Source organism: Stegostoma tigrinum, chromosome 22 (genome assembly GCF_030684315.1).
Source record: "Stegostoma tigrinum isolate sSteTig4 chromosome 22, sSteTig4.hap1, whole genome shotgun sequence".
In the NCBI taxonomy this organism is placed as follows: domain Eukaryota; kingdom Metazoa; phylum Chordata; class Chondrichthyes; order Orectolobiformes; family Stegostomatidae; genus Stegostoma; species Stegostoma tigrinum.
In genome coordinates this window covers 16,625,007-16,648,202 of record NC_081375.1, presented here as the reverse complement: position 1 = coordinate 16,648,202, position 23,196 = coordinate 16,625,007, and the positions used below count along the sequence as shown (strand labels likewise).

The window sequence follows — 23,196 nt, the reverse complement described above, 5'->3', positions numbered from 1 at the left end:
GCAATTAGGGATGGGCAATAAATGCTGCCTAGCCGGCGATGCCCTCCTCACATAAATGAATAAAGGAAAAAGTAAGCCTTGTTATAATACCACTAGACCATCACCTGCCATGTCGGTACATCAACTTTTAACTAAGTGAATTGTGACACACCCGTGTGCGCCTACACATGAAAAGTACAGACAAAATGTTGCAAGGCAGTGACTGCCTATGATGTTGGGCTCTTCCTCTGTTCTACTGGTTCAGGTGAACATGCTTCCAGCATTTTATCTTGTACTGCTGAAACGTACTGAATTCATATGAGTCACATGCTTTAAAAGATCGGTACAGTATTTTACGTAGAATAGAATATTACCACAATAGCATACGCTATACAGTGATACAGGTAGTTATTAGAGAGTGTAGAGACAGTGTAGTCCTTACAGATTTTCTTTGGACCATTGCAGTTATTTTGATGTAGAAATTGTGATGGTGTCTTGATTAATTACATTTGCTGCTTAGAGCACATATATAAAGTTATGTTTGCCTAACTTTTACAAAAAGCAATGGCTGTGCAATTAATTTTTGGTCTGATTCTTTCTCAATTGTCTCTCAGCAAGCACCCAATATTGTCAGAGCCCTCGAACTCTTTGTGAAGCCTGATTTTCTCAGTGGTGAGAATGCTTATATGTGTGCGAAGTAAGTAGTTTTCAAAATGTTTGCACTTGTCCTGTGGAATTCTGGAAGGTTTGGGTCCCAGTCTCATTATTTAGCCTCCACTAGGCAAATGATATGATGATAATTGATCACAGTTACTCTGGTGCTCACGCTCATTCCCGATTGCCTATCAGGCATCACTATGTGGCGATCACATGTGAGACTTGAAGATAATAAAATGTGAGGCTGGATGAACACAGCAGGCTCAGCAGCACAAAAGCTGACGTTTCCCTAGACCCTTCATCAGAGAGGGGGATAGGGCGAGGGTTCTGGAATAAATAGAGAGAGAGGGGGAGGCGGACCAAAGATGGAGAGAAGAGAAGATAGGTGGAGAGGAGAGTATAGGTGGGGAGAGGATAGGTCAGTCCAGGGAAGACCAGGTCTTCCCTGGACTGATCTATCCCCTCCCTACCTCACCACCTATACTCTCCTCTCCACCTATCTTCTTTTCTCTCCATCTTTGGTCCGCCTCCCCCTCTCTCCCTATTTATTCCAGAACCCTCACCCCATCCTTCTCTGATTTAAGGGTCTAGGCCCGAAACGTCAGCTTTTGTGCTCCTGAGATGCTGCTGGGCCTGCTGTGTTCATTCAGCCTCCCATTTTATTACCTTGGATTCTCCAGCATCTGCAGTTCCCATTATCACATGTAAGACTTGGATAGGTTCAGGTTTGGGCTGTGCGCAAAAATAGCTGATTTCAGACACAAAGATGTCAAGAAATATTTATCCCATAAACTTCTGAAGCTATTATACTGGTGACTTTTAGTGACCTGTCTCGTTCTTGTGGTGCTTCTGGCCCTCTCTTTTTTATGTTGAGTTTTTAATTCACTTTCAGTGCAGAATTTGTTGATTGAACATACATCACATTGTCCAGCATGTTTCCTGCTTGAAGCAGTACATGCATGAGTGAAGAAACACAATGCATGTCCTTTGGGTAGAGATATTTTACACAGCTTCAATAATATTGCTTTGTAATCCATGTGCTAAATGTGAAAATAATAATGAGGTATAGATAGTGTTAATGGTAGCTGTCTTTTCACTAGAATGGGGAATTTCAAGACTAGGTGACATAATTTTAAGGTGGGAGGTGAAAAATTTTGGAAAAATAAACATGAGGGGCAGCTTTTTTTTAATGGAGAGGTTCATATGTGGTGTGAACTTAGTGAGGGAGTGCTGGGTTCAGTTACAATGTCTAAAAGACACTTAGATAAATACTGAACAGGAAAGCTTTGGAGGGATGTGGGCCAGGAGCAGGCAGGTGGGACTGGTTGAGTCGAGGATTATGTTTGGCATGGTCTGGTTGGATCGAAGGGTCTGTTTCTGTGCTTTGTGACTCTGTAACATGCTTTCTTCTTGACAACGGGAGTGATTTCATCTGCTTACTCCTCACACGTTTGTTCCTCTGGTTCCTCCCATACTACGTGCCATACGGAACAGGATGGTGGCTTACCTCTGCATCCAGGTCACTGGTTCGCCCTTGGCATTAATAGAACATAGAACATAGAACAGTACAGCACAGAACAGGCCCTTCAGCCCACAATGTTGTGCCGACCATTGATCCTCATGTATGCGCCCTCAAATTTCTGTGACCATATGCATGTCCAGCAGTCTCTTAAATGACCCCAATGACCTTGCTTCCACAACTGCTGCTGGCAACGCATTCCATGCTCTCACAACTCTCTGCGTAAAGAACCCGCCTCTGACATCCCCTCTATACTTTCCTCCAACCAGCTTAAAACTATGACCTCTCGTGCTAGCCATTTCTGCCCTGGGAAATAGTCTCTGGCTATCAACTCTATCTGTGCCTCTCATTATCTTGTATACCTCAATTAGGTCCCCTCTCCTCTTCCTTTTCTCCAATGAAAAGAGACCGAGCTCAGTCAACCTCTCTTCATAAGATAAGCCCTCCAGTCCAGGCAGCATCCTGGTAAACCTCCTCTGAACCCTCTCCAAAGCATCCACATCTTTCCTATAATAGGGCGACCAGAACTGGACGCAGTATTCCAAGTGCGGTCTAACCAAAGTTTTATAGAGCTGCATCAAGATCTCACGACTCTTAAACTCAATCCCCCTGTTAATGAAAGCCAAAACACCATATGCTTTCTTAACAACCCTGTCCACTTGGGTGGCCATTTGAAGGGATCTATGTATCTGCACACCAAGATCCCTCTGTTCCTCCACACTGCCAAGAATCCTATCCTTAATCCTGTACTCAGCTTTCAAATTCGACCTTCCAAAATGCATCACCTTGCATTTATCCAGGTTGAACTCCATCTGCCACCTCTCAGCCCATCTCTGCATCCTGTCAATGTCCCGCTGCAGCCTACAACAGCCCTCTATACTGTCAACGACACCTCCGACCTTTGTGTCATCTGCAAACTTGCTGACCCATCCTTCAACCCCCTCATCCAAGTCATTAATAAAAATTACAAACAGTAGAGGCCCAAGGACAGAGCCCTGTGGAACACCACTCACCACTGACTTCCAGGCAGAATATTTTCCTTCTGCTACCACTCGCTGTCTTCTGTTGGCCAGCCAATTCTGTATCCAAGCAGCTAAGTTCCCCTGTATCCCATTCCACCTGACCTTCTGAATGAGCCTACCATGGGGAACCTTATCAAACGCCTTGCTGAAGTCCATATACACCACATCCACAGCTCGACCCTCATCAACTTTTCTAGTCACATCCTCAAAAAACTCGATAAATTTTGTGAGGCATGACCTACCCCTCACAAAGCAGTGTTGACTGTATTTGATCAAGCCATGCTCTTCCAGATGGTCATAAATCCTATCCCTCAGAATCCTTTCTAACACCTTGCAGACGACAGACGTGAGATTTACTGGTCTGTAATTGCCGGGGATTTCCCTATTTCCTTTCTTGAAGAGAGGAATTACATTTGCCTCTCTCCAGTCCTCAGGTACGACTCCAGTGGAGAGCTAGGGTGCATAGATCTTCGCAAGTGGCGAAGCAATTGCATTTCTCGCTTCCCAAAGCAGCCGAGGACAAATCTGGTCCGGGCCTGGCAACTTGTCAATCTTAATGTTTGACAAAATTTTCAGCACATCAGCTTCCTCTATCTCTATTCATTCCAGCATGCACACCTGCTCTTCAAAGGTTTCATTCTCTACAAAGTTTGTTTCTTTCATAAAGACAGAAGCAAAAAACTCATTTAGGGCTTCCCCTACCTCCTCAGACTCCACACACAAGTTCCCTCTGCTATCCCTGATCGGCCCTACTCTTTCTTTGACCATTCTCTTATTCCTCACATAAGTAGAATGCCTTTGTGTTTTCCCTGATTCCTTCTGCCAAGCCTTTCTCGTGCCCCCTCCTGGCTCTCCTCAGACCTTTTTTGAGCTCCTTCCTTGCCCGCGTGTAATCCTCTCTAGCTGAACTTGACCCTAGCTTCCTCCACCTTATATAAGCTACCTTCTTCCTTTTCACAAGAAGCTCCACCACTCTCGTCATCCAAGGTTCCTTTATCTTACCCCTTCTTGCCTGCCTCAGAGGGACATATTTACTCATCACTCGCAACAACTGTTCCTTAAACAGTCTCCACATGTCTATAGTTCCCTTACCATGGAACAATTGCTCCCAGTCCATGCTTCCTAACTCATGTCTAATCGTGTCATAGTTTCCTCTTCCCCAATTAAATATCCTCCCATTTTGCCTAATCCTCTCCTTCTCCATAGCTATGTAGAATGTGAGGCAGTTATGGTCACTATCACCAAAATGCTCTCCCACCACAAGATCTGATACCTGCCCCGGCTTGTTTCTGAGCACCAAGTCTAGAATGGCCTCTCCCCTCGTTGACCTGTCAACGTACTGCGTTAGGAAACCTCCTGAACACACCTTACAAAAACAGCTCCATTCAAATCTTCTGCTTGAAGGAGGTTCCAATCAATATTAGGAAAGTTAAAGTCACCCATTACAACAACCCTACTGTGTCCACACTTTTCCAAAATCTGTCGACCTATGCTTTCTTCAATCTCCCTGCTGCTATTGGGGGGCCTGTAGTAAACCCCTAACAAGGTGACTGCTCCCTTGCTGTTCCTAATTTCCACCCAGACTGACTCAGTAGGCAGATGTTCCTCGACAATGGAAGCTTCTGTAGCTGTGATACCCTCTCTGATTAGTAGTGCTACACCCCCTCCTCTTTTTTCCCCCCTTCCTATTCTTTTTAAATGTTCTAAACCCTGGAACATCCAGCAACCATTCCTGCCCGTGAGAAACCCATGTCTCTGTTATGGCCACATAGCACCAGGTATTGATCCATGCTCTAAGTTCATCACTTTTATTCCTGATACTCCTTGCATTAAAGCAAACACACTTTAACCGATCCCTTGGTTCCTTCCCACTAGCTGGTCTACCTCTTGCTACTGCCTCACCTGCATCAACTCTCAACTCTGGTATAGAGCTCAGGTTCCCACCCCCCTGCCATACTAGTTTAAACCCTCCTGAACTACTCGAGCAAACCTTCCACCCAGGACATTGGTCCCCTTCCAGTTCGGATGCAACCCATCCTTCTTGTACAGGTCCCACCTTCCCCAGAAGGCATCCCAATTATCTACATATCTGAAGCCCTCCCTCCTACACCAGCTGCGCAGCCACGTGTTCAGCTGCGCCCGCTCCCTGTTCCTCGCCTCGCTATCTCGTGGCACTGGTAGTAAACCAGAGAACACTACTCTGTTCGTCCTGCTCTGCAGCTTCCATCCTAACTCGCTGAAATCACTTTTTATATCCTCAGTCTGGCTACATCATTTGTGCCAATATGTAACACGATTTCTGGCTGTTCGCCCTCCCCTTTTAGAACCTTATACACCCGATCGGAGACGTCCCGGACCCTGGCACCAGGGAGGCAACATACCTTCCGGGAATCCCGATCCTGACCACAAAATCTCCTGTCAATTGCCCTAACTATCGAGTCCCCTACCACGAGTACTTTTCTATTCTGCCCCCTTCCCTTCTTTGCCACAGTGTCAGGCTCAGTGCCAGAGAACTGACTACTGTGGCTTTCCTCTGGTCGGTCATCCCCCCCAGCAGTATCCAAAACGGTATACTTATTGCTGAGGGGAATGCCCACAGGGGATCTCTGCACTGTCTGTCTGTCCCCTTTCCTCCCCCAACTGTAAACCATCTATCCTTGTCCTGACCCTTAGGAGTGACCAACTCCCGGTAACTCCTCTCAATTACCCCCTCTGCCTCCCAAATGATCCATAGTTCATCCAGCTCCAGCTCCATTTCCCTAACACGGTTTTCAAGGAGCTGTAGTTGGGTGCACTTCCCGCAGATGTAGCCAGCGGAGACGTGTGCCACGTCTCCCAACTGCCACATTCTGCAGGAGGAGCAAGCAACTGCCCTAGCATCCATACCCCACTTATCTGAACACCCACTCGGTACTAAAGTAGAAAGCTTACGTCAAGTAATAATAACAAATTAATAACAAACTTATATTCAATAGAGAAAGTTTAGAATGAACCTTACCTTATTAACGAGGTTAGAGGAGGAGGGCGGGTGGGAGACACTACATTTGTAGAATCTCGGGTTTAACCGCCTTGCTGATATTTCTGGCCACTGCTTTCCTTCCCGGCTGCCCCTCTGGTCCTCGTCACTTCCTCTGCTGCTCCCGCTCCTTCTCTGAAAGAGGAAAAACACCGCTGCCCGCTACCGGTAAGTAATTTTAAAAATAAACTGCTTTACCTTAGCTGCTGTCTTCTGGGTCCGTCTTACCTCCGCTGCTGCTCGCACTCAAAATTCATTAATGCAGCCATATGGTTGGCTGCAAGGATACATCCTTGTTGGCTCAGAATTTGCAGAGTCCATTTCATTTTGTAGAATGCAGTGTCCAGTACAGCAACGGGAGAATACATTTGGGAGCAAATATTTGCAAGTAATTACTATTGGGTGAATTTAGTAAAATGGGGTGGATAAAGTATGTTTGAAAGAAATGTTACAATTTAAAACCTCTGGGAATGTAGACATATAAGGCTCTCTGAATGTGGACTTCATTCTGAGGAACGAAGTTCTACCCATTGGAGTTTTGAAGTGTAAGACCTGACTTTGTTGAAACCTGTAAATTCCTGGGGGTCTTAACAGGGTAGACATTTCCTTTGTAGGAGAATCTAGAATTAGGGGTAACAGTGTGAAAATAAGCAGTCACTCATTTAGATGGGGATGATGAGAAATTTTGTCTGAGGGTTTGAGTCTTTGGAACTGTACCTGAAAGAATGATGTTGGTTTGAATATTTTTCAGGCGGAGGAAGTGATTAAAATATTATTGGTTGGAAGGGGGAAAGTGGAGATGAGATTACAGCCATCATCAGTTGAAAGGTGAAGCAGGATCAAGGGGTTAAATAGCCATCTCTGCTCCTGATTTATACGTTCATATGTTTTACTGTCCTTCATGCAGTGGTCCACAATAATATCTCTGATTTTGCTGTAACTGCTTCTAGACAATAATTATGACTTCAACAAATAACTCTCTGTTTAGATGCAAGAAGAAGGTTCCAGCTACCAAACGCTTTTCCATTCACAGAGCTTCAAATGTGTTGACCCTTTCCTTGAAACGATTTGCAAACTTCAGTGGTGGTAAAATCACAAAGGTGAAGCAAAGTTCAGTTTGCTATTTTTCAGTGGCCATTTTGTCTTGTTGCTCCGTAAAATATGTTTCTGTTTCAGAAGAGTAGTTCTTAGATGTGTAATTCAGTGCTGTATGCAATAGCTCTGTATCCCATTCACAAGAAATTAACATTTGCTGTTGAAAGATTTCTGCATAGTCGCTTTGCAAAATTTCAAAGAATCGAATATGGAGGTACTGGATATAATGCAGGAATTGTAAATTTTGCAGCTATTTAAAACCATTCTCCTTAATGATCATTTAAGTAAAAGAAAAATTCTTGCTGATCGCTGCTGTTTACACAAAATCCATGAACCTCTTAATGAGCTAGTATGGATTAAATAGCAATTTGCTTAAGAGTATTTACTTGATTACATTTTGGTTCATTTAAGGTATATTTTACAGTGGGAAATAAACTTAACTGTGAAAACCTGATTATAGTTTTGACTGTTGGAATTTTGATAGGATGTTGGTTATCCTGAACATTTGAATATGCGTCCATATATGTCCCAAAGTAATGGTGAGCCAGTCAATTATGGATTGTACGCAGTGTTGGTGCATTCTGGATATAGTTGTCATGCTGGACACTACTACTGTTATGTCAAGGTGAGAATTGCACCGTTAATAAATGCATTAAAAATCTGAGCCAAAGTTACCACTGCTTTTTGAAATGTTGGAAATTTCTTATTGAACCAGTCTGTATTTGTCTACAGCCACCTTTGTGTAGCAATTTGTTTATAATTGTTTCATCAGTTTGGTTTATGAAACAGCCCCTCCCTAACTGTTGGAATGATAACCCAAACTTGCTTTCTTATTTGCAACTGACTTATGGAGAGAATCCAGAATTCTGAATCTCCAGTCATTTTCTTAGAAGTTGATTCAGAAAAGTTGGTCTTAAGTATATCGTACTGCATTCATTTTTAAAATTTATTCTACACCACATTTAATCTGAAGTAATCAAACTTAATTGTGAAGTTAAATGCTGATACTTTAGAATACAGCACCTTGCAGTGACACCTTGGTTATTTAAAATGTTAATTAAAAGCAAGTACGCATCAGTCTCAAAAAAAATGGACAGGATTCTTCTGCATAAGCAGGTCATATTTTGCTATAAATTATGTACTTTTTATTTATATGAAAATAACTTCCAGCCTTCTCTGGTTTTGATAAATAATATCCTGTGAAATTATAGGCATTCATTCATTTGATTATACAAAGAGAGGGATTTTATTTTTAATCATAAATGGAATATATTTCTGGCTCAGGTTGTGGATGAGGTTGTAGACATACTGGCCAAGCCAGTAGGTTTGGTTTGAAAAGTTTCATCACCTTGCTAGGTAACATTATCAGTGCGCCTCTGGTGAAGCGTTGGTGATTGGTACTACTTCTTCTGGTTTTGTTTCACAGTGGTTTGTACACGGAATTCAGTGTGTTTTTTGATGGAGTTCCAGTTGGAATACCAGGCATACAGAAACTCCCGGGCGTGTCTCTGTTTGGCTTGTGCGATAATGGATGTGTTGTCCCTGTCAAATTCATGTTCCTCGTTGGCCATGTGTAGTGAGACAAGGAATGCGACCAATTCTCACTTGTCTCACTACACACGGCCAACACCTCCATTATCGTGCAAGCCAAACAGAGGCACACCAGGGAATTCCTGGAGGCCTGGTATTCCAACTGGAACTCCGTCAACAAACACATTGGTTTTGTACACAAGGTCTAATTCACTGAGAAACAGTACTGAAAGTGGTACCAAACACCCCAACCAACTGAGGTATATAAATAACAAGCAGGACAGAACACTGATGCTTCACTAGAGGCACACTGATGATGTTACCTAGCAGGGTGACAGAATGTTTGCAGCCAAACCCATTGGCTCGGCGAGCATGTCTACAACCTCAGAAATGGAATATCCATCCTAAGATTAAATGTAACTGGATATTGGAACAAAAAAAATCAGTTAAGCAAGCTTTACTAATAATGAGAACTTCAGATAACAATTTATCCAGGACTTCACTGTTACCCATTACATTTTTTTCAGGCCAGTAATGGACAATGGTATCAGATGAATGATTCAATGGTTCATTGTAGCAACATCAAGGTGGTGCTGAATCAACAGGCTTATGTACTTTTTTACTTGAGGTGGGTGTTAGTAAATGCACTTTCTTGTTTTATAAGATCTTGTTCTTTCATAATACTTTCTTGAAATTTATTTATAAATTCTGATTTTGGTATTTGTGTAAAAACTAAGTGATAAACTTCAACGATAATGTATGTCAGTAAAGTTACCTGAGGTCACATTGGGCCATCGATAGTGAACAAACATATTTGTTTGACAGACTGGGGATTTGGAGAGGAAGCTATGAGAGTAATCGATGTAAATAGAAATTCAAGCTACCAAAAACAGAATAATATTGGGTCTTGCAAAATGATTAGATCTCAGATAATATTCAAATAGAGCAAAGGAGGACATTTATATATTTCTCAATCTTAAGGGGAAGATACATAATGTACTAAATAAACATTTTGTCTTTGATCTCCCCTTTGGCCTTCTGCATTCCCCCTCCTGGTGTTTTTCACTGTATCCCTTCATGCTTTGTTGAATTTCTAGTCTTAGTTTGATAATAAACAAAGGAAATTAGAAGACTAACCTTCAGCATCAAAAGCTAACCTGTGTACTTTCATGGCAGTTTATAAGTGTGATTAACTGTGATCGAATGAGAGGGTATACTTGACGGGCCAAAAGGCATAATTCCGCTCCAGTATCTATGGTCTTTGATTCCTGAGAGCAGGCCCATGGTTGTTGTATGTGAAGAAACCAGGGATAAATCCCACAGTTTTTATTCTCCTAACCCAGGAGAATAGGTGAACACAGATAATAATGATGACTGGTTGATGGAGGGCTCGTGCCTTTTCTGTTAGTATTTTCTATCTTTGGCTTCATATTTGATTTCACTTTGTAATATAGAAGAGTGTATTTGGCAACTGAATAATAATGCCACTGCACTGTAACCCACAAGGCATTTTACACAGAAGTTGAAGATAATTATTCTGGAAATAATTTGCCAACATATTTATAATTAAATGAAAATGAACCATTACATTAATATTGCCAACTATTTTGTACTTAATAATCATTCACTGTGTGCCTCATGTTGTCTAGCTTGTGCTTTTTAATAAACTCTTAGTTGACCTAAATAGTGAAATGTGTATGTTTACTTGCAGTTTCATCTTTTGTAAAATTGTGAAATATTATTGTGTTTTTTTTGTTTGACCTGAAGAATGCCAAACTCTAAGAGCAGCATAGATGATGCATCTAAGCAGAACCTGATACAGACCCTTGCCAAAGCCAACAATGGCACAACCATGCCCAAGAAGCCCGCACTGAATGGATATTTGAGTTCCCCTCAGATGACAAAGGTCAGTTTATTAAGTGTCACTAACGGCACATTGTATTTTAAGAAATACTGAAATCAACAGTCATACATTATTGTGTAATAACAAGAGAGTACAACACTTGGATTAGACTGATGGGAAAATGACCTGCTTTAATGAGACTTCTATAATTGATAGAAAATGTAGCATAAAATCTCGCCAGTCCCAGGTATTTCTTGAAGAAAGTTACTGCAATTCAAATGTATTCCAGGTGTTTCATCTGAATTTCAACACCAAGCTGTTCTTCCACAAGCATCTCCATTTGAAAAGAAATATGAATTTGTGTTGTATGCAAAGCAACCTGAGATAACGGGTTGCACAAGCAACTTATTCTCCTGATAAAGATTGGACGTGTTTGGGCAGATTTTCAGTAGAATGGCAATCTCACGTAAGTTGCCACTCTATCCCTTTCTTAAGGAACAAAAGAAGACCATGCCTATGACAGTAGATTTCACTCTGGTCTCCTTCAGAAACTCCCAGTTTTACTTCCATTTTGGAGCACGCGAGTAGGCGAGTGGGTCCAATGTGATTGGGTGGGGGGGCAGGGGGTTGGGGAAGCAGGGATTGTTGGGTCCTGTTGCAAGTTAAGACTGCAGCATTGTAAGGTCCAGAGTTGGGGGAGACTGGATCTGGTGGTAGGAAAGGGTTTTCAGCTCCAGAACCGGGCTGTCCAAACCTGTGGGGAGGGGTGCATTGTCAGGTCTAATGGCCAGAGGTCGTGCGACAGCAGGGTGGATGTCGGGTCAGAGTCTGAAACGTGTTCGCAGTCTGGGGGAGGTGTAGTTTGTGTGAGGTACGGTAGAGATCAGCTTAGTGGTTTAATCACTAACTTTTCGTGGGTAATTATTTACTTAGTTTCAGCAGAACCTTTGAATTCTCCAATTTAAATGGACGCTTTGAGGGCTCCAAGTGTAGAGACATTGCCAGGTCATTTTCCCAGGCAACTCCTTTTAGAATCTGATATGATGGGGCTTCCGCAGGGTCCTCGTGCACAACATCCACTTATCCCAGAATAACAATTTTCTGCCGTTTGGAAAATCCAAGCCAATAAATACTATAAATCTCTTGGTACGTTCAACTCTTGTAAAATAAATTCTGGATTTGAATATCTCAGCCGACAACTTCAATCAGGTTTATTAAACAACAAAAATGAGCAGGAAAACTGTCAGAACCACTTGATAAAGTACAGTGAATCAACTAAAATACAAATTTTGTTCAAATCATCTTTAGATTTCTGACAAACTCAGCTTAGACAATGTGAGGAATATAGATATTTATGGAGTAGCCCACCAGTCCCAGCTCATGGCTACCTGCTGGAGCAGATGTTCAATCACGAGCTCAGCAGTTTTCATGAAAAGTTATACACTTTCTTGGATTTGAACTCTTAGGTGAAATTAAGGAAGGTCTCAGTCGTCCAAAACTGAAATAACCCATTGTACAAATTTCAAAAACACCGAAGCTTTAGAGTTTCTTGGTTTAACTTGTACCTGAAGCAACGCAGCAGTCTAAAGGAGACTATTATTTTCATACCCAGAATTTCTGAATTATTGTGATGCAGAAGGAGACCATTCAGCCCAACTTGGCTGTACCAGCTCTCTCAAAGACTTCGTGCCTTTCTCCTATCTTAACTCTGTAAAACTGTCCATTGTTACGATTCAAATTGTTATGTAATATCCTCATAAATGCCTTGATTGAACCTTCCTTGAGTGTTTCTAGGCAATGCATTTCAGAACCTCTCTTCTCACGCTGTGAAAGATTTTTCTCATATCACATTTGCTTCTGTCACAAAGTAGTTTAAGTCTGTGCCCTCCTGTTCTCCGTCCTTTTTCCAAGTGGGAACAGTCTCCCCAAAACCATCCCACCTTCTTTGATTTATCCTCAACTTTAGTTCCAGGGATGAGAAACCTTTCTTGTAATTCCAATTCTGCAATCTCTCACCTGTGTTCACATCTTTCCTGAAGTGAGGTACTCAGAACTGTGTTGAGGTATAACTAGGGTCATAGACAAGATCAGCATAATCTCCTTGCTCTTATAGTCTGTGCCTCCTTTGGATAAAACCCAGGATTGTGGTATATTTTAGTATTTGTTCTCATTACCTATTCTGCCACCTTTTAATAATGTGCATGTATCTTGGACTCTCTGCTTCTGCACAGCTTTCAAAATAGCACCCTTAATTTTGTACTGTCTCTTTCCGCAAAAATAGATAGCTCTCATTTCTCCAGATTGAACTTCATCTGTCCACTCCAGCAACTTTCACTGTCCTTTTGAAGTACTTGACTGACCTGTTCACAGTTTACAGTGCTTCCAAATTTTTGTGTTATTCTCACACACTTGGAAATTCTCCCCTGCATTTCAAGATCTAGAAAATTAATGTTGATCAAGAAAAGGACGTGTCCTTAAACCAGTTGCTGTGAGATTCCACTACAATCCTTTCTCCAGCCTGTTAAATAGCCAGAAACCATTATTCTCAGTTTCCTATTTCTCAGATAATCTTGTATCCATGTTGCTGGTGTCCTGTTTATTCCATGAGCTCTAACTTTTTCTCTCCATGAGGCTGTGTATCAAAAGCCTCCAAATAAGCTGATCCTCAGTACCAATTGGGGGGGCTTTTACAGGATTTTTAAAAAAAAAACTCAGGATGGTATTATTAATTAAGTCAGATTATCGCTGTTATCTTTCTACTTGACCATTGTACCAAAGTAATTTGCTGAAACGGTGACTTTCATTGAATCCATGAGGTTGTTGACTTGCTGACAGCTGGGTTGTTCTTGTTCAGGCATTTTGTCACTATGCTTTGGTAACATGAGTGAGGTTTCCAATGAAGTGATGTTGATCTACTGTGCTTGGAATTTGTACTGTCTGGTCCGTTATAGTGAAAAGTGTTATTTCCAGTTTTTATCTGATTAGATATACTCGCTGATTGCCTTATGGGTTGAAAACCATGTGCAAGTGTAAACTCGGACAATGTAACTACAGTAGCCCAAGCCAAACATAGACATGCACTGGAATTCCTAGAGGCATGATTCTCAACCCATGAGGCAATTAACAAATATTTTAGAATTGGACCTCCTATACAGAACAAAACTAGAAATGACACTACTCACCATAATGGACCAGACAGTATAAATTCCAAGTGGAGTACAGCAACATTGCTTCCTTGGGGGCCTTACTGATGATGATACCTTAGCAAGGTGACGAAACGTCTGAGCGAGAACAAGCCAGCTTGGTGAGCAAGTCAACAACCTCACCCACAACCTGAGCTACAGATCTTTGCTAAAACTGTAAATGTCCTTTTTGCATTAAACTAACCCCACCCCACCCCCTCCAAAAACACAAGTCGGTGCCTTTGTAATTTTTTCTGGAACTGTATTTCTGATTCCTGGATCCTTTTGTTTATGAGGATGATGGACTGGCATGTGTGTAACTGTATTGTATTTATTGTGCAGAAGCCGGAGTCTCTGCAAGTAAAGTTGCAAGCTTCTGCAAGTGTTGGTGTGCCAGTCCCAAGAAACAGCATTAACCAGTCACCTAAGCTTCCAGTGAAACCAATGTGTGCACCAACCTTCATCGATGAGTCATTGAAGAGGATTAAGAAATCTTTACCTCAGCTGCAACCAAAATCTTCTCAGGGCCACTCGGCAAGTAGTTCAAGTAGTGGCAGAACATCAATATCAGAAAATGCAAAGATGACTGCACCAGAAAGCAAGGAATTACCTACATCTACCTCATTCAAGTCATTGTTAACTGGTGGATCTGAGCAGAAAGGGAAAGAAGACATCCATAACCCGCAGAAAGATTTTGGCAGTGATAAACACAGTTTGAATGGGAGCAATGTTGCAAAAAATGGATTGAATGACCAACACTCGGAGCCAGAAGAGTCAGATTCAGAATCTCAAACACACAGCTCAGCCAATGAGAGGACTGAGAGTAGTGCTGAGGATCAGGGAGTGTCCAAAGTAAAGCCCCAGCTGCTTGCAGAAGAACAGTCCAGCACAATGTCACCACCTCCAGCTAAGAGGCTTGCACTGTCAGCCAAAAAGGTGGGTGTGTGTTGTGGGGTTCAGGAATTGTTATGCATCTAAATATTTATATGTTGCAAGTTGGTTAGCTGATTTGGCTGGACTGGTGGTTAGTAATGCTGAGTGATGCTAACAGCATGGGTTCAGTTCTCGAGCTGGCTGAGACCACAATGAAGGCCTTGCCTTGTCAATATCGTTTTTTGACTGGAGTGGTGACCATCAGGTTAAATTCACTGCCGATTATCTCTTCCTCTGAGAATATCCCTATGGTCCTTTTGGGACTGTGGTGGCTTTATATGATGTTTCCAAGTTGTATTGTTTTCAGGTGGACCTATAAATTAACATTTAAGTGTACCAGTTATGAGTTTGTACTTGTGTTAATGAGTAATGGTGATAGTACTTCATGAGATCTCATCGGAAAGGATGTTTTTTTAACTCACGGCTTTGTGATGATAAAGGATGCTTTTACTTGGAAGCATTTGAAAATTTGACGGTGCTGAAGATTTTAAATAAATAAAATCAGTCACTGGTGTATATTGTTGTACACATCTTCACCACAGCCCCAAATCTACTTTAATACCTTAATTCTGCTGACTAAGGCAGTTTTCGCAATCTGGGTGTTATCTTAAAATGTCATCCTTTTGTCATGTTGTTAATTCTAAATATTTCTCGTTAATGCCAAAAACACCCTCCATTTTATGTTTATGTTCTTTATGCCTGTATGCTCATAGTTGTGAGCGAATGTGGCTTAGCTTTGTTGTTTCTATTAAAAGTTGAATTGATGTAGCTAGCCCAATCCTCTCCTCTCTTCCCGTTTCTGTGAAAAGCACTCTGTCTTATTTAATGCCTCCCTCACTGTTCAAAATTGAATTTGAAGGTTACTTTGTGAGGGGTTTACAGACATAAAATGAGAGCTAGTTACATGTGCTTTTTGATATCATTGTGAATGTTTTCTTGTTTGAAAGCTAGTATTTAATTTCATTTCTATGCAGTAACAGGAAAGTGATACTGAAGTTGACAAATCTTATCAAGTTTTGATTCTCTGAAAGTGATAATGGCCGTGGATGTGCCAATTTCATTTCAAATTGAGGAGAACTTTGGAAATGGGTTTTCTCGTCTATATCTGTGGCTGTTTGCACCTCTTGGGAGATTGTGGGTTAGCTTTCATTATTAACTAGATAAAGTGTAATTGAATGGGAAGGAGAAAAACGGGTGAAGCAGACTAAATGATCCATTTTATGGTATTTTGTGAGCTCTTTCCATTTGGGAAATGACCTCTCTTTTTGAATGTCAGAAATTGTTTGATTAAAGTTTATTTGGTATCAAAGAACACAACCAGTGTCTATTTTCATATTTTTATATCAGCATAGTTTGAGGGGGTGCACTTGATCATGCATCTGTTCAAATTATAAAAGTAACTTAGCTAGGCAGAAGTCCCTTTTATTTTGAAGAAATCTCCACCTAACTCAACAAACATATAGTTTTCCATGACCAGAATTATGAAGGGAGTGGAGGAGATATCAAAATTATTTAAGTTCACTGTTGATGCCATGTGGTTACAAGATTAAATGGCTGGATTAACGGTGAGGAAGATGAGCATTTTTACAGACTTTTAAACATGCATTTAGTTTGGTATAGCAGAATAAATTAGGTAGATGATGAAAGGAAACATAAACATGGAACACAGGAGCATGAGTAAGCTCTTCAGCCCTTTTGAGCCTGCTCCACCATTCAGTATGACCATGGTTGATCATCCACCTCTACCCTGGTCCTGTTTGCTGTGGTAGAGAATTTCACAGGCTCGCTATGCTTCGGGTGATGAAAATTCTTTTCATCTCAGTCTTACAAAGCTTCCCCAAATCCTGACTGTGACTTTGGGTTCTGGACTCCCTGGTAAGTGGGAACATGCTTTGTTTGTCCTGTCAGAACTTGTATAGGTTTCTATGTAATTCCCCTTTATCCTTCTCAACCCCAATGAATATAGTTCTAACCGATCCAGTCTTTCTCACTGTGTCAGTCTTGTCACCCCAGGGATTGGTCTGGTAAACCTTTGTTGCATTTCCTCCATCCATCCTCTGATAAGGAGACCAGAACTGCATGCACTATTCCAGGTGTAGTCTCACCAAGGCCCTGAACATTTATAGCAAGATATTCCTGCTTCCCTTAAACCTCATGCTACAAAGGACAACAGGCCATTTGCTTTCCTCACCCCTGCTGCACTTGCATGCTTCCTTTCTGTGACTGGTGTATGCGGACACCCAGGTCTCATTGCATCTCTACTTTTTCCAATTTGTTGCCATTCAGATAATCTGCCTTCCTATTTTCCGCAGCCACAGCGGATAATCTCTCATTCGTCCTCAAATGTACATCAGTCATGCATTTGCCCACTTAATCAACTTGTCCAAATTACACTGAAGCATCCCTGCATCTTCCTCTCTCTTCATCCTGCCACCCAGTTCTGGGTCATAAAAAGACAGGGCAGCAAGACATGCACTTGAGGAATTTGACACATCAGTACTGATCATGGTCATGTCGGACCAATCTGCATTTCTATGTTGTAATTTTGGTTTAATTTTGCAAAAGGAATTGAACCTGGTATTAAAGCATATGATTGCTGTTTGGAATTGCTTCAAAAATGTCTAGACCAAACTCTGTCATCCATTGAGAATGAAACAAAGTTCTCTTCCTCGTGTCTAAAAAGAAACAGTTGCAACATGAAGTTCAGGCCACAATGCTTAACTATGAACAATGATTGAAGGAACGTTTAGTTTCTCCTGTAAAGTCATGCTGTGGAAGTTATCATTGATTTTTAACACTGACTCTTCGTAGTCATACAGATTTTATTCTTGGACTTATGCATTATTTAACCTAACGTGATATTCCAGTGTTATGTTCTTGAGCATCTTCCGTCTCTGAGTTGCAGTTGGGATTTCCAGCAATTTCATTTCAGTTCTCCTTCCTTAAGGTGTTGATTTGTGCTTGATGCCATTTCACTGGCATTCGCAATCCTCCAAATGAGTTACCCAAGTTACCCAAATGATCGTGCCAAGTGTATCCAGAATTGTGTCAGGAGATTATTGGATCATGATGACTGTGACCTTGTCCAGAATCTCTGTTGCTTTCCGATGAAGGTTAATGACATTGATTGTGTACAGGAGCTTTTTTAGACTCCACTCCCCTCTCTGTGACAAGAACACTAAATCTCATCATTATTCCTATAATCTTCAAGTCTGGATGACTGATTAAAAACAGGCCAAAGGTTGAATGCTTGCTCTTCACAGATTGTGAACTTGCAATATGCATGACCTATGCGAGCCAGTCTGACAGCACACTTAGCTGTCAAACAGCTTTCACCTTTTGCTAATGGGTCATTTCTGTAGAACCTAGGTCAAGATATGACAGCAGTTAAATGTTATGTCAAAACCAAATTGTATGTCTCTGGTCAATTGCACATGATGTTTGATTGCCATTTTGCCAGAGCAGTTAGTTTGTATTAATCTATTGGGAGAAGCTCTTGTGTGGAAATATAGAAGCCATTAAGCGATCAGTTCACTTCATACGTAAAAGGTACAAATTAGATGCTGACAGACATGTTTATTCTTCTAATTTTGTTCATTGTTCATGTCTAGTACTCCTGGCCTAAACTGCAAATGTTCTTTCCTGGTCGGTAACTGGAAGTTGTTTTGACTTTTTCTTGTCTGTTGTTTTCTTACTTTGCTTCCCTAGCTGTCTAATCATGGAAACTTTTTGATTCTTCTTTGCCATACCCTCTTTTATGTTTTCTGCACTCATGGATACTTTTCAGACCACCAAGTTTTTATTTATGTCAATAACTGCAGGCCACCTACAGCTGGAAGGTGACAGAAAATGAACCATATTCTCCATCACTATCATCAACCCACAAAGCAAAATTAATGAAAAAAGGCCACATCTTTTCTTCTGCAGTCAAAACTAGGTAAGAACAATTTTTACTGCTTACTGAATAAAGCGTCCATCATTTAAAGTAAAGCTGTGCTCGTGGACAAGGCTGCAAGTGGTTCTAAACGATTACTCCAATGAAACCATTTGACTTATTAATTGATGTTCTTACTTGAGAAGGGTACGTGCATCTGCTCTTTGCTTAACAATATTAAGATAACTGTATAGTGCTTTCAATGCCCAAAGAAATGCCAAGGTCTTCACAAATGTAAAAGTAGATCAGGAACAAAAACTAAGTTGCTGGAAAAGCTCAGGTCTGGCAGCATCTGTGAAGGGAGATGCAGGCTTAAGATTTTAGCTCAGAAGCTGTTTGTTGGAATGCAAGACCACATGGTTTTTAGAATAGATCTTGAGGCTTTTTTTAAAAAAAGAGTCAAGCAGGGTGAAGAGATGTGCAGAAGTTTAGGGTTGGAATTAGTCTCGTCACCAATGCTGAGACAAAGACTTGGATTTCATTGTACCATTCACAGCCATTAACTGTAAAGATACGTTAAGTGCTTTGAAATGTACTTGATGTAGCTGCCAACTTCACCACAGGAAACTGCAGTAACAGCACTGTAGCAGTGACCAGATAATCTGTTTTTTGTTAAATGTTGGTGAGGAGCGCTCCCTTGCTCATCTTCAAAATAGTGATGACGTATTATGCACATCCATCTGACAGAAGACAGGGTCAGATTTAGCATCTGTCCACGAGACAGTACCACCAGTGCAACACTTGCTCGGCACTGGACTGGGACTTGAATCCATGACCTGACACACAGACGAGCTGCTTATAGCTGATACTGGAAGAAGGTTATACAAGGGCAGAAGGGATGAAGAGTTTTTGGTAAAGTTGCTGTCGCAGGGCTTGTTATGGTCAGAGGTAGGGATGAAGAAGACTTGAATGCATCAGAGGACCTGTGACCATTGTATATCAGTAAATGCATTCTGGTGAAGAATGGAATTTGGGGAACAGAACACTTAAGACAATATTACACAAGGTAAAGTTGCTGCATTTTCTTGTTAAGTATTTTTGCACTTAGATCTAAGAATTTTCTGTATTTCTTTCTGATCTGAATAAAGTTATTCATTAGTGAGGAAATTTTATTCACTAGGGTTTCCAAAAAGATGGTTTATGATTTGATTTACTACTTCACTGTTAATTAAGTTCAGTTTTGTTCTCAACAGTATTTTCAACACATTTCCCATGTGTTTAAAGCCTTAAAACTCTGTTTTAGTGTAAGATGCACATTCGCAAAAAGAAACACAATTCCATGTATGAATAGAGAAGTGGTTTTAAAAATTTGTTGATATCATCTTAAATACAATTAGGATTGCATGATAGATGCTGGCCTTGCCAGTGATATCCACGTGACACAAACATGTAAATTAAACATTTTGGTTGTTTTGGTTCTTCAGGCACCGAGCAAATATGGTTGAGAACATTGAACGCCCATTGTGTCTTGAGCGTTCCTGCCAGACCTACACCCCACCGTTCTGACATTTCAGAAAATGATTCTTTGAAATTAAAAACAAATTTCATGAAACACAATTCTTAATTTTGTCTTCACTTCTAGGACTTTACCATCTACTCCAAAAGTGCAGATTTCCCAACAAACAGGATTTAGTTCTCCATCTAAAATCTCCAAGAAGTCATGTAGTTCTAGTTTCTCTCAGTCGCAGCGAAGATCATTGGAAGCCATGGAAGCGGCTTGGCAGCCTTCTGCTCTAGTAAATGACAGTGCTACCTCATTGAAAAACCATTCATTATCTGGTCAAGGTATTAGTAAAATGTGTACTTCCAAGACTGAGTTAACTGATAAGACACATGCACACTGCATTGACAGCTCTATGGAATCAGGGGACAGCAGTGAGAAACCTAAGAAGAAGCATAAACATTTAAAAAGAGCTGCAGTTTCTTTTGATTCTGAATCATTCAACCAGACAACATGTGATGATGCTGCCAAGACTGATGGTAAAGATAAAATTAAGAGAAAGAAGCGACGTGAGACAGCGGAGAATAATAGTGTTTGTGACTGGCTTCAGGTAGGTTATTGGACCTTCGAAAAGTGAGTCAATATGTTAGTTTCACTACTAAAGGAACAGATTGAGATGGTGTTCTCTTTTTCTAGAAATATATTCCAGCTAATTCATTTTCCTGGAGATGAATCAGAGTTACAAATGTGATGGTCAGCCTCCTTCAGTGACTTGCTTGCTTGTTCATGAATCAGGTATTAAATGTCCAGGAGTGAGCAGCTTTTCCTAGCAAACTAGATGCAACTGAAACAAGGAGGTATATGGGATGACTCCCTGCTCCATCATTGTTTCTCCTCCATTCCTTGGCATGGGTTTTGGCCCATCAGTGTCTGCCTTTTTACCACTCTATATTCTGTCTTCACCCTGGTCCTCTTCCAAAGACAGACACAAATGCACCCAAGTGCGCATACACCGGTGGTTAGTTTTTTTGTAATCCAGTTCTTTTGAAATTTCCATCACCCATCAAGACTATGGGCAACTCAACCTTGCAACTGCTTTGGAAAATGTTATTCCATAGCAGCAATGGATTGAAGTGCTAGACCTTTTCATATCAATTCTGAGTAGGAGAGTTCCCCAAATGTTCTCAGTTGCAGCAAAATGGATCAGCATTGCAGTTATTTGGCCTACAAGAAACAGTTTTACCTTAATTTATAAAAATTTTACAGTTGTATTTTTTGAAGACGTGGCAAAGTTGATTAATGAGGGAAAGGCTGTAGATGTCATTTACATGGCCTTCAGTAAGGCATTTGCTAAGGTTCCCCATGGCAGACTGATGGAGAAAGGGAAGTCGCATGGTGTCCAGTGTGTGCTAACTAGATGGATAAAAAAACTGGCTCGGCAACAGGAGACAGAGTGTAATAGTGGAAGGGGGTTTCTCAAAATGGAGAACTGTGACTATGAGTGTTCCACATGGATCTGTGCTGGGACCACTGTTGCTTATGATTTATGTATATGATTTGGAAGAAGGTATAGGTGGTCTGATTAGCAAGTTTTCAGATGACACGAAGATTGGTGGAGTAGCAGACAGTGAAGGAGACTGTCAGAAATTATAGCAGAATATAGATAGATTGGAGAGTTGGGCAGATAAATGGCAGATGGAGTTCACCGGGCAAATGCGAGGTGATGCATTTTGGAAGATCTAATTCAAGAACAAACTCTACAGTAAATGGAAAAGTCCTAGGGAAAATTGATGTACAGAGAAATCTGGGTGTTCAGGTCCATTGTTCCCTGAAGGTGGCAACGCAGGTGGATAGAGCGGTAAAGAATGCGTACGGCATGCTTTCCTTCATTGGGCGGGGTATTGAGTACAAGAGTTAGCAGGTCATGTTGCAGTTGTATCGGACTTTAGTTCGGCCACATTTGGAGTACTGCGTACAGTTCTGGTTGCCACATTACCAAAAGGATGTGGATGCTTTGGAGAGGGTCAGAGGACGTTCACCAGGATGTTGCCTGGAATGGAGAGCACTAGCTCTGAAGAAAGGTTGAGTAGATTAGGATTATTTCCATTAGAAAGACGGAGATTTGAGGGGGGATGTGATTTGAGGTCTACAAAATCATGAGGGGTATAGTCTAGGTGGACAGTGAGAAGCTTCTTCCCAGAGTCGGGTACTCAGTTATTAGGGGTCATGTGTTGACAGTGATAGGAGGAAAGTTTTATGGGTGATATGCATGGAAAGTTTTTTATACACAGAGGGTGGTAGGTACCTGGAGCCTGTTGCCAGCCGGGGTGGTAGAGGCAGACACGATAGTATCTTTAAAGATGCATCTTCAAAGGTACATGGATGGGCAGGGAGCAGAGGGATACAGACCCTTAAAAAATAGATGACAGGTTTAGACAGAGGATCTTGATTGGCGCAGGCTTGGAGGACCGAAGGGCCTGTTCCTGTGCTGTAATTTTCTTTGTTCTTTGTATCTGGAGTACCAATATATAATTAATACAGATTACTACATTAGTTTAATAAGATATAATTAACATAATGTTGACATATAACATTAAGTTATGATGATACTGGTAATTGTATGTTATTTTTGTTTAATTATAAGCAGATGTTTAACATTAACAAGGGATGTGATTATTTTCCTATAAACAAGAGTAGAATGAAACTATCGTCGTTGGGTTAGGAGATGCATGCTAGTACTGTGTATCTCTAAATAGTCAATTCTAATGATTGACTTCAGTTCTATCCTTCACCACTTGGTTGTCTGGTTTGTTGTATTGTTATTTTGAACAAAACTTTTAAAAGACAATTATAAGCTATCTTCATGGTAACAAATACACAGGGGGTCTCTGATTAACGAATGTGACCTCATGAAGGGATATAATTTTCAAGACCCAACTTAGTTCCAATACTTAAAAGTAGCTCCTTTATGTTGTCCTGCATTGTGTTCCAACTTTCGTGCAAATTGACTTGTGAACAGACTCGAGTGGAATCCACTCAGAATAC

General features: G+C 41.1%; 1 protein-coding gene across 3 annotated transcripts in view; it reads left to right on the top strand.

Annotated features, from left to right (window-relative positions):
* The window catches only part of usp36 (ubiquitin specific peptidase 36), an 89,115-nt gene that overhangs the window by 49,236 nt on the left and 16,683 nt on the right, over nucleotides 1-23,196 (top strand). For all 3 annotated transcript variants that reach the window (XM_059653671.1, XM_059653672.1, XM_048555015.2), the window contains 8 exons: nucleotides 594-676; nucleotides 7,182-7,293; nucleotides 7,773-7,913; nucleotides 9,346-9,446; nucleotides 10,586-10,724; nucleotides 14,186-14,779; nucleotides 18,598-18,713; nucleotides 20,293-20,761. In XM_059653671.1, coding sequence (XP_059509654.1) covers nucleotides 594-676; nucleotides 7,182-7,293; nucleotides 7,773-7,913; nucleotides 9,346-9,446; nucleotides 10,586-10,724; nucleotides 14,186-14,779; nucleotides 18,598-18,713; nucleotides 20,293-20,761 — 1,755 coding nt within the window. The remainder of the gene's footprint in view (nucleotides 1-593; nucleotides 677-7,181; nucleotides 7,294-7,772; nucleotides 7,914-9,345; nucleotides 9,447-10,585; nucleotides 10,725-14,185; nucleotides 14,780-18,597; nucleotides 18,714-20,292; nucleotides 20,762-23,196) is intronic.